This window comes from Gadus macrocephalus, chromosome 3, assembly GCF_031168955.1.
Source record: "Gadus macrocephalus chromosome 3, ASM3116895v1".
Taxonomy (NCBI): Eukaryota; Metazoa; Chordata; class Actinopteri; order Gadiformes; family Gadidae; genus Gadus; species Gadus macrocephalus.
Genome location: NC_082384.1, coordinates 9,141,293 through 9,152,966, shown reverse-complemented (window position 1 = coordinate 9,152,966; position 11,674 = coordinate 9,141,293). Strand labels below are relative to the sequence as shown.

General features: G+C 46.8%; 2 protein-coding genes across 3 annotated transcripts; one reads left to right on the top strand and one right to left on the bottom strand.

Moving 5' to 3' along the window:
• The first annotated feature begins 201 nt into the window (after positions 1-201).
• Positions 202-7,527, top strand: hyls1 (HYLS1 centriolar and ciliogenesis associated). Of its 2 annotated transcripts, XM_060047088.1 has the most exons (12): positions 202-342; positions 1,014-1,114; positions 1,270-1,401; positions 1,842-1,915; positions 2,195-2,445; positions 2,578-2,633; positions 4,726-4,922; positions 5,230-5,275; positions 5,373-5,436; positions 6,700-6,781; positions 7,002-7,028; positions 7,313-7,527. In XM_060047088.1, exons 2-12 carry the CDS (start codon positions 1,015-1,017, stop codon positions 7,445-7,447), a joined length of 1,164 nt encoding a protein of 387 aa, XP_059903071.1. In that variant the 5' UTR covers positions 202-342; position 1,014; the 3' UTR covers positions 7,448-7,527. The 2 variants fall into 2 exon arrangements, with proteins under 2 accessions (XP_059903071.1, XP_059903069.1); XM_060047086.1 differs by lacking the exons at positions 202-342; positions 1,014-1,114; positions 1,270-1,401; ... (1 more) ...; positions 2,195-2,445; positions 2,578-2,633 and adding an exon at positions 2,645-4,234.
• mrpl4 (mitochondrial ribosomal protein L4) lies at positions 7,500-11,496 on the bottom strand. The gene is made up of 9 exons (XM_060047090.1): positions 11,273-11,496; positions 11,117-11,198; positions 10,441-10,612; positions 9,927-9,978; positions 9,563-9,680; positions 8,810-8,916; positions 8,247-8,356; positions 7,787-7,860; positions 7,500-7,703 (listed from the first exon to the last, which is right to left on the bottom strand). Exons 1-9 carry the CDS (start codon positions 11,318-11,320, stop codon positions 7,558-7,560), a joined length of 909 nt encoding a protein of 302 aa, XP_059903073.1. The 5' UTR covers positions 11,321-11,496; the 3' UTR covers positions 7,500-7,557.
• Positions 11,497-11,674: the final 178 nt, after the last annotated feature.

Sequence of the window (11,674 nt, the reverse complement as noted above, 5' to 3'; positions counted from 1 at the left end):
TTACTGGGAGGCTAGACAAATTCAATCCAAAAAAATATTCAGAATCGTTTCATGAATAGTAATTTCAACCTTCATATTAACTTTCGAATACGTTTCGATTTTTGTAAATCATTTTGGCTATTTGTTTAGTTTTATGGAATAGTATGATAGTATTATAAGTTTTAATTCACGGATTCGCCTGCCTGTTTTGACGTGGCGCTGTTTCCCGCTGTCCAGATCGAGAAGAAGAAAGGAAAGCAGGGCGTCGTTTGAAAGCATTTTAACGGTTGTTGTTGTCCTAGCTACCTAGCATGGCGACCACGGACTTTTAACTATTCTGAAACACTAGCGGTGTGTGTACAGGTAGGAAAACTTCACTTTATCTAAACCAACTTAGTTGTGTGTATGTCTGTGTGTGTATACCTAGTGTGTGTGTGTGTGTAAGTGTAAATATATCTATATCTATCCATCTATCTGTCTGTGTTTACACACACACACACACACACACACACACACACACACACACACACACACACACACACACACACACACACAATATATAGATATAGATAGATACACACACGCACACACAAACCATGTATGTGTGTGTGTAATATTATTATTATATATGCGTGTGTGTGTGTGTGTGTGTGTGTGTGTGTGTGTGTGTGTGTGTGTGTGTGTGTGTGTGTGTGTGTGTGTGTGTGTGTGTGAGAGTGTGTGTGTGTGTAATATGTGTGTGTCAGTGTATATAATAAATATGTGTTTGTGTGTGTGTGAATGGTAGTGTGTCGGTGACTGTAATACATGTATATATATATTGTGTGTAATAAATTAATGAATATGTGTGTGTGTGTGTGTGTGTGTGTGTGTGTGTGTGTGTGTGTGTGTGTGTGTGTGTGTGTGTGTGAATATATCTAGAATGTGTGTCGTGACTGTGTGTAATATATGTATATTTGTGTCTGCGTGCGTAACATGTAGATATATTTTCGTCAGTGTGTCTAATTTATGTTTACACATTTGTGTGTTTGTAGGATGGATAGCCTGGACTTTTCTGAGGATGAGATTCAGGAACAGTTGGCGGTCCTGGGATACAGAAATATTCCTCAACACAGATTGAGGGAATTTAAACGAGGTGTGCATCATCGGGCCCCATCACCTCAAAGTGTCCCCTATCACAAAGAGTGTATTTGTCACCTATCACAAAGAGTGATAGGTGACATATTCATGTTTATATGTGTTGGTATTACATACCATAGTGGTTTAACTCCTAATTATTCTTTACATTAGACTTGGACGAGCTGATCCAACAGAAGAAGTTAAAGATCCTTGATTCCTCCAGGGAGCTCAACTTCAGCAACCGGTCTCAGCTGGGGGCGAATCACATCACAACCAGCCCACCAGCGTACACTAAGGAGACTGGTAAGGGAATGGATTATTTTTGGAGTTTTACTTACTGGCGTATCTTATAACTTGTGTGTATGTGTCCACCAATGTCCATATGAGCCCACAATGTTGTTTCTCTTTCTTCTGACAAATGTAATTATTGTAAGTCGCTTTGGATAAAAGCGTCTACTTAATTCCCTAAATGTAAATGTACATTGCTGTGCTGTTAGCGTTGAGCATCATTCTCTTCTCAGTGTAGTGCATAGCAGCGCTACCCCCATGTTGACCAACACAGGGGGAGACTGAGCTGCTGTGTTTGTGATTGGCTGTTGTGTTACGTCCTACGACCGTTAAGATCAGGGGGTTGATCGGAGGATGAGGCGGAGGGTTGTTAGCGTTTATTAGGATAAGGCATGGTGATGCATGGGAGGAATGAGCACCTGATTCACACTTGGACTGACTTGTTCTTTTGCCAGGGCCTCAGTGCTTCCCCAGCTGGTCTGGCGAAGGATCTATCCTCAACGCTGGAACCGGGGACCACCACAGAGAGGTACGAAGAGGCCTTTCATTAAGTATAAAGCCAAGGCTCTTCGGTTGATTCACTTCTGGGATTTCAATCCGGAGTATGAATGTCCCTTTAATCTACTGAAAGACCCATAATTAGTTTAATAGTAAATGAAACATTTGTGGAGATACACTAATAAACGTTTGTATCTAGTATATCTAGGACTAGTTCAAAGGAAGACCCCTAGTTTGGTGTCTCCTAAGGGGTGCTGGCTGTTAGGGTACAGGAGACCAGAAGACTAATAGTTGTGATATTCCTACACAGGTGCTCTCTTCCTGGCGTCTGAACCAAGAGCCGGACCCCCAGGACTCCTATGCTTGCTACACGGTGGCCCCCAGGACCCTACGGCCCTCCGAGGTCCCCCACAGGCTCCACCTGCTGCCGGACCCTGGGACACATGAATCACCGGTGCCTTCAGACCCCGGCTCAGACCGCCTGTCTCATCCCACGAGCCAGGCATCCAGCCCAGAGGGAGGGGGCCAGGGGAAACCCTTCATCACCAGGAAGGTCCTGAGGTAATAACACGCATGTCGTGACATTAGGGAAGGGAGGTTGCTCTTGATGTTTGAACACATCGTAGTCCTAGCTCTTAAAAAACGTCAATCTGTCGTGTCGCTAACCGTGTAAAATGCCTTGTCTTTCCATAGGAAGCACAAGGGACAATTCTTTGTTTGCAACGAATCCGTTCACAGCGAAGATTCAGGTAAAAAACCCACTTTTTTCACAAATCAAATTAGCATTCTGAACCCCGGGACACATGATCAATAGTCTTACAATGAGGCTCCAATTTATTTGTAGTGCTTTGTATCCTCCTCTTCACTGCGGGAGAACTCCTCCGAAACCTTTCTTACTCTGGGGCACCAGTGGTTGCAGCTCCCAGGACATCTAATTAGAGGGTTGCTAAGAGTTCACAAGGCTAGAAGGACAACATACTCTGGTGGCGCTCATGGGTGCAGCTCCCAGCCGCCACCAGCAGATGGAGCCGTCTCTCGGACCTGCCGGCTCATTGGCCTAATCCTCTTAAGATGCCCTCTCCAGAGCCATCTGGACGGCTCCTGCTCAGACCAGCTACTCTCTCTTTCTCTGCCTGGGCCGCTATGTACAAGCTGTGTCCCGGCGCCGACGAGGAGAGCAGCGGGAACGACCGCTCCTCTCTCCACTCCTCCTCCTTCTGGTCCGACGGAGAGGAGGAGCTAGAGGTCGTGGAGCGGGCGGGTCGTGGGGAAGGCTCGGCAGCGGCACCAGGCTCTGTGAGCGCTCCATTGAACCCGGCGGTGGCATCAGCCGACCCTCCACCCGCCGGCCAATGGGAGAGCAGGGGCCACACCGGAGACTGTTCACATGGGAGCGTGGGTGAAGAGGATGGTGACGATGAAGATGGCAGTGAGGATGAAGATAGTGTTTCTGATGAAATTGATGCGGAAGGTTATGAAGATGGCAGTGATGATGAAGGTAGTGATGAAGAAGATGGTGGTGGGGATCAAGATGTTGGCAGCGATGATGAAGACAGTGGAGCTGATGATGATGATGGCAGTGTTGACGATGACTGTGGTGGCGGGGACGTTGAGGACAATGGCCTTGACGGTGATGAAGCTGACGGTGGCGGTGTGAGTGACAGTGTTGTTGAGGATGAAGATGACGGTGACAAAGGGCTGGCTGGTGAGAACCGCGGCAGCCCCGCCCCGAGTCACCTGACATCCGGGTACGGGACGTACAGACCGGACTCGGTCGGTAAGGACACGGAGGCCGGCACCATCGCGGAGTTCGACGGGGAAACCCTGGCGGGAGACGAGAGCGACGAGGAAGACCTCTACCGCTTCTACTGTGGGGACCCCTCCCCCCCACCCCACCTCGAGCCCCCCCGGCCAATGCCACGCTCACCCGACCCAAGTGAGGCCCTGTCCGGGATGGGGCATCGCAGCCAACCTGGCCTCGAAGAAGAGGAGTGGAGAGGAGAAGAAGACAGGAAGTGTCCAGCGCCAGACGGGAAGTATTCAGCCGATCAACGCGAGGATCCTCCTCCCCCGCAGGCTGGCGTCGGTGAACAGTGCCCCTGGAGGTCAGAGGGAGACGAGTGCCGCAGTGGGTCTGCGCTAGAGGAGCGCTGGACAGACAGACGGGACCAGCAGCCGGAGCCGGAGCCGGAGCCGGAGCCGGAGCCGGAGCCGGAGCCGGAGCCGGAGCAGGAGCCGGAGCAGGAGCTAGGGGCGTTCTGTAGCAACACGGAGGTCCGCTTCATCGACTCCCACCCGGAGCCTGGCTGTGCTGGAGCCTTGTGGGATAGCCTGGGACCCAGAGACCCGGGTACACACCAGCCCTCCTGGGTCGACCACGGAGGAATCATTATTTAAAATGTTATGGACGGCAGAGTTTGACCACAAAAACTATAATTTAGACAGTTGTGGTCTAGTCCTGAGCCCTGCTGCTGACTGTTCTGAGGTGGTCTGGTCTCATTTCCTGCTTAAGACATGATGATGATGATGATGATGATGAGGTCAACTGAACAGGAGGTGCCCTGACGGAGTTCAATAGACATGGTGGTCGATGTTTAAATAACTTGGAGACATATTTTCATGTCTATATTTAACTGGTGTAGCTCGTTATAAACCATGAGGGTCTTCATTGATAGAGCTGTCCTTTCCCCGATGGACCCTCCATGCTGTGTTCTGATGACCTTTACCCCCCACACCTCACATCTCTTCTGGGTGTGAGACAGTATTGTGGGGAGGATGAGATGTGTAAGAACTGAAGGAGTCTCATGCTGCTGAGCTCATGGTGACCTCTGAACCCCTTAGACGTCAGCAGCCTAGAGGAGAGGCTCGGAGGTCTGCGGGTGGCTACCGCATCGGCCCATCGCAATGGCGACGACGGCGACGAGGAGACGGAGAACGAGGACGTCACCGGCCAGAGCGATGACATCACGAGCCAGAGCGACGGGCGCAGCTCGTCCGGCCTCTCGCTCACCGCCTTAGAGTCGTTTGTCAGAGACATGGTGGGTAACCACAACGATCTGGCCCGACTGAAGACAAAGCAGCTATACCTTTAGTTCAGCTACCTTCATCTCATGTGTTATCGTCTTGGTTCAATGCATCTTACTCAGCTTGGACTATCTGCCAACTTTTCCGAACAAAATCTTAAAATGTGTTAGTCCTTTGTTAGTTCAGCTTTAGTTGGTCATCTTTATTTATCTGAAATGTATCTGTTATTCTGCTTTCATTTCCATTGTTATTTTTAGCTAAAGTCTAGAGTCTTTTATGATCCTAAGTATAATGAGCATGATGTTCCGTCTCCTTGCTCAGGTCCGAATGCAGACAGAGAGGGCGCTGAAACCCAGACCCAAGTCTTGTAAGTGACACACAGAGCAAGATGCATACATCAACATACATTCCTCAGAATGAATGTGATCAATCATTCTCATTGATCAATCATTCTCATTGATCAGTCATCCGCCCGGTGCTTGGACACCCTCACACCAGGAACCTGAAGAAGATGGACCCTTTGACCAGGTAACGCCCCCACCTTTACTGTAATGCCTCTACCTTCACTGGTTCTCTATGGTACTACTGCAGTTATGTCCGTTTTTTGATTCTAGTGTCGTTCTACTGCAGGTACATTAAAGGAGACATATTATGGTGTTCTCAAACACGTAAACATAGTATTTGAGTTCCAGAAAACATGTTTTTGAAGCTGTTGGACTCCTGGAGCTCTATCTATATAATATAATATAATAATAATATTATATATGGGTATTTATATTGTATTATATCTAATATCACGGCCAAAAGCTATGTGCGCCTCGGATGATATTATGAATCATAAAGACTGCGTCTGACATCTCTGGTACTTCCACAACAAGTAAAGACTCGTAGTGGGGGAAATCTCGGCCATGGTTGAGAAGAATTGGGGGAGAGGAACTTTGGCCTTGACTCTCTGAAGTCCATGAACCGCGACATGGAGGAGAAAGGGATTGTGTTCCGGGAGCTGAGCTGCACCGGCAGTCCGGCAGAGAAAGGGATTGTGCTGCCGGGCTGCCGCCGAGTTCCCCCCGCCAGAGCTGCTCGTCCACTGGTCCACAAAATCGTAGCTACGCTCTGATTGGAGGGGAGTGGGGAAGTGGGGAAGTGGGAGGTAATATTCAAGTATGCCCCCTTACTACGTAGGAGGGGGCGCCGAAACTGACTCGCTCGTTTGGTAACTGTAGGCGGGGTATCTTCAGAAATGCATATCTTACTCAAAAATTCATGTACAGACTTTTTTCAAAGTTTGTATGCGTGTGGGACCCAAAACAACATCCCAAATCCCTGGAAAAGTTTTGTTTTCATAATGTCCTCTTATCTCTAGTGTGGTTCTACTGCAGGTATATTAACTCTAGTGTGGTTCTCAATGGTTCTACTGCAGGTATATTGACTCTAGTGTGGTTCTACTGTCTGTAGGTATATTAACTCTAGTGTGGTTCTCAATGGTTCTACTGCAGGTATATTGACTAGTGTGGTTCTACTGTCTGTAGGTATATTAACTCTAGTGTGGTTCTCAATGGTTCTACTGCAGGTATATTGACTCTAGTGTGGTTCTACTGTCTGTAGGTATATTAACTCTAGTGTGGTTCTCAATGGTTCTACTGCAGGTATATTGACTCTAGTGTGGTTCTGTCTGTAGGTATATTAACTCTAGTGTGGTTCTCAATGGTTCTACTGTAGGCATATTAACTCTAGTGTGGTTCTCAATGGTTCTACTGCAGGTATCTTAACTCTAGTGTGGTTCTCCTGCAGGTATCTTCAGTACAAACAGGAGTGGGACATGTTCAAGGTTCCAGGGGAGAAGGACCGGAAAGCGCTCCGCTGGGAGATCAGGGTACCAGTCCTACTGAACAATGTTGAGATACTATGTACAGCCTCCATGTCTTTAAGAAGTCCCTAGGTTCCTAGAGGTCTAGACACCAGTGCCTGGTGGTTCAAACAAACATTTCTGTGTATATTTAATGAATTTAAATGTAGTTACGTGGTAAATCAGGCTTGTTATATTTCTCCTCTGCTCCAACATGGAGATGTTAACATAATTCTTCTGTTCTCAGGAGCAGCTGGCCTACCAAGCTCCACCAGTGAGTATGACTTACATTAACATGGGATTCGTAGTTTTACAGGCCCCTTATTTATGTGTGGCTGAGCCCTTTCAAAATCAATTCACCGGTGAAATCCATTCAGATGAATGATGGGTGCTGTCGGTTCATCATTCATCTGGGTAGACACTCACCAGTGGATAGATGAAATGGGTTTACGACCAGCCTCACACCAGGTTGTAAAATAGTTTTCAATTTGATGAAGGCAACCTGTTCTTGGTAGTTAAGTCCTATACTGTTCATCTGAACGTGTCCTCCTCTGTTAGGCGCGGCCACGGCGGGCCTACGTACCCAACTCCTACATCGTCCCCACGGACAAAAAACGCTCGGCTCTGCGCTGGGAGGTCAGGAACGACCTCGCCAACGGACTGCTTCCGCCCAAACAAAACTACCGCTTTTAAAAACACACCCACCTTTTATACTGTTTTTATAAGCACATGGTTTATTTATTCACACAAATGTATTAAAGACATGACTGACACTGGATTGTTTAATTTAACATGTTGGCGGGTCAAGGGAGGTCTGAGTAGGGCATCTTGAAGGGGTACAGGGGGGTGTAGCGCTCGTCGTGCCACAGCAGCTTGCTCTCCAGGAAGCGCACGGCGGCCAGCGTCAGAACCACGGCCTCGTGTTTCAGCATGCTGTGCACGTTCAGCCCTGAGGAGACACAAGTCATGCAAACGTTGCACCAAGTGTTACCTTGCATACACGTGCCGGTGTAGAACTAGGGTGAAACGTACCGATGGCTGGGATGATGTTGACCGTCTTGAGGTTGGCGGTGGCCTGCAGAAGGTTTTCTGGAAGCTCGTCACATCTGGGAGGACAAAAAAGTGCATTCATCTAGGATCAAGCAGTCCTATCCCTGCTTGCTGCAAAATGATTGTTCAGAACAAATAGGAAGCGAAACGTTCCCCTCTCAGCCAGATTTGAGATTGTCTGCCATCAGACAACCTGAGACAAGCTTTTTATAGAACTCCATCCCATAATGGAATGTAGCGGTCAGGTAGTTCAGTCTTTTGGGTGATTTAACTCATTGGAGGTTCTGGGTTTGAGCCCACATCTGAATCCTAGAGGGAGATGCCCCAATATTCCCCCTCCCTGCTCTAATGTATCTGATTCACTGTAAGAAAAATTAAACTATGATGTTAAACCCCTGGTTGGATCTGCTGAAAGATTAGGACGTGGAAGTCTGGTACTCACGCGTCTACGATGAGCAGCGACTGCCCCCAGTGTCTCTGTCTGAGGAGGTCCAGGATGTACTGGGGGTCTGGTGTGGGCAGGTCCAGGGACTCCACCACGTAGAGATAGTCCTGTAGGAGCCACCGCACCGTGAGAAGAGCTGAATTACTACCACTTCTCTGTAGTCCAGTTCACATTCAGCAGACATTTTGGAGTGAGGCTGGGAACAATGGGAACATAGCATAAATTCTGGGGTAGCAACATATGATTCAATTACTGCACCAACAACTGTTTAGAGCTGCTATCGGAAAGGTGAACTGATGTGTGCCAGATCTGACCTACCTTATGGTCCTGTAGGGCTTGAACCTAGAACCTCAGAATGCCCTTACTACTAGGCCCTAGAGGGGGCTGATAAACACTTCAGCAGAAAGCATATGCTCAATGACATAATAAATCGTAAAACCATGTGACATTAAAATAGAAATGCTCACAGCAGCAGAGTTCAGACCGTGTCTTGTGCCAGAATACAACCCTGAATCACTGCTTTACCCACACTAGAGTCATGCTACTAGCTAGCTCCTTACCTGAGCCAGCTTGGAGCTCAGCGCCACCTTGAGGCCCATCACGCGCACCTTCATGGGCAGCATGTAGTAGTAGCTGGTGGGTCCCCGAGGGCCATGGGACACACCCCCTGGGAGAGGAACAATACACCTTAGTATACGAACATCTCACATGGCCCAAACAAACACCTCACATATGTAGCAGAGTTGAATTTCTGGTGGGTTAAACCCGCAATATCGGTCCATTCCCGTTTATAATTAGTAAAGAACAGGCAGTCATTGAACACTAGGAATTCAACAACAAAATATATATTGCCTAAATACATCACAAAAAAGATCTGCATTTGAGCCTACAATGTCAAGAACAATGTTATGTTGAAAGTGTTGTGTTATGTGGTCTTATGGCTCAGTGGCCTGATGTTGGCTCATAGTGCAAGCAGCACCTGACTCTTTGACCACTTTTCACCTGACATGATGCTGAGAGCCAAGGGCCTGACAGGTGTGCAGATCCTTAGCCATCACAAGCCATTTGAAACTGGATCTACTTGTGGCAGTTCCTCCAATGTAAGATGGATAGACTAAGTCCACAGGGATGTGATCCGAGAATTGATCTACCCATCATACCACGGGACTCTCCCTAGCGGGTGGATTATTTTAATTGGCTTGTAATGACAAACCCCTCATCCTAAAATAGGTGTCCTTTTAACATCTCCTTAAGACAACATTTTACAACTCTTACACCACTAGTGGAAGAGATTGGTTGCCGTGTCAACTCACCTCCTCTCCACAACGGCGATCGGATGCTGCCAACACGAGCGCGCCCGCTGCCCTTCTGTCGCCATGGTTTCCTCCCACCGCCCCTGACCTCTGACCTCACCTTGGTGTTTGCGTAACTCTAGGGGACAGAAGTTCAACATCTAGTGGACCTTCACTTGTTTTACTTTAGGAACTTTGAACTATTAAAGCGTTTTATAAATCATACACTTTGGATGGTCTAGCATTGGTTAGGGTGTAGGTGTAAAACTAACCTCTACCTGCTCACCATTGACCATTGCGCTGTTCATTTAATGTTTTGAACTAACTGAGCGTGTTACATTTTGAAATGGAAGAATACTGTGGGTGTGTTACGTTAAGTGCTTACTATTCTCTTGTAGCTCCTCTGCCACACCTCCACCTGGTGGAGGATGTCCAGCCTGCAGGAGAGAGGAGACGTTAGAGCTGATCTGCTGCTCAGCGAAGAGAATGTACCTGAAGTGGACTTCAGGATTTACTTTCATGTTATTCTCAACAGCAAAAACAAAATGATTTAAGCACAATATACTATGTTTTGAGAAAAAGTTACGTTAACTACAAAAATGTAGATCTTCTCATTTTGTTTTACATTAAAAGTCAAACGGTTCTTTGATAGGATGGGCTAACTACGCCTGAACAGAAGAGATGTGATGATTACAAAAAGGTAAAGCTACAGATAGTTCACTCTTTGGGAAGACAATATTAGTAAATCCATCTTGAAGGAATGTTTGACAGGCCAGCAGTCAAAAAGCTGTGTGTGTTCCCACAATCACCACAGCCTGGTGAGGTCACTTCCTGTTTTTTCCTGCAGATCAGTGATAGAAAATGATCTGACCAATCAGTGCTTAGGGTGTGAGCTGTACCTGGATGGCACAGCGAACACGTCTGGGTGTAGCTGGGCTAGGCCCACGGGGTCTCCCTGCTGGGCTGCCAAGGACTCCACCCAGGTAAGGAGCGGGCTCAGGTGGGCCGGGACAGACGAGTCACATGTTCTGATGATGGGCAGGGAGGAGTCTGCGGGCGGTGGGGGGCGTTCTAGATAGACAAGTGGGTTAAACTATTTAACAAATACATCAAATCAGAAACATGCTTTAAAAGTGGATGGATTGGACAATTTCATTTTGAAATCAAACCTTTTAGTGTGTAAATTGATGAGCGTCTGTGAGAGTGATGGTAATGTTTCTAATGTTGTAGTTTCAAACAATTTTATTTGATATTATTTTTGTCTAGGTTATACTCATATACAAGATTTCTTAAACATACATACACACAAACACACACACAACATATTCCTGAATATTTATCAAGGACCTTACACATGGTTCAACCCCAAATGTCCAGAGCCCAACCTGACAGCTCCTTGAGGAAGAAGCTATCTGAACTCACCGCAGGTCGCTTTTGACAGTGATAACATTATAATAAGAATAAACAGACAACCATGAGTGGGACTCGTAATTTTGTGTTTATCAAGTAAGAAACACAGCAATTAGCGTTTGATTTGACATTCAATGTGCGTCGTTCTAAAACGTGTTCACGTACTTGTTCTTGAGGGATCCACGAGGTTTGAGGGAAGCCGTAAATTTGAAGGTAACGAACTCTCTCCAGACATTGATGACATGAACTACAAAGACACGTCCAGCGTTCAGAATCAAACATGACAGTGTCAGTCAAATGAATTAGCAGATCAGTGCTTACCCTTTTAGCGACGCCTCTGCTACACGCCATTACAGATATACGAAGCATTGTGAATGTGCAAGAAGCGTGGTTGTTATATATTAGACTTTATCCTCTTAAAAATCCATTTCAGGTTATACAATTAAATGTTTGTATCAAAAGGTCATGTGGTCCATGCTATGGTGAAGCTGCCTGGATTGTCGCACAATTTTTGCGTCATACAAGGAAACCTGCGCCCCCCTAGTGATTAGCAGAGGAACAACAGATCGGAGCTAAAACACAGCAGAGGTCACCCGGTCGGTTTACATATATAAAATATATTTACTTTTATGATTTTACGGTTTACTTATGCGAATAAATATCTAAATAAAATATATCTATAAAAAAAAAAAGGATGCCTGGGTTTTGGAGAGATTTGCTCTG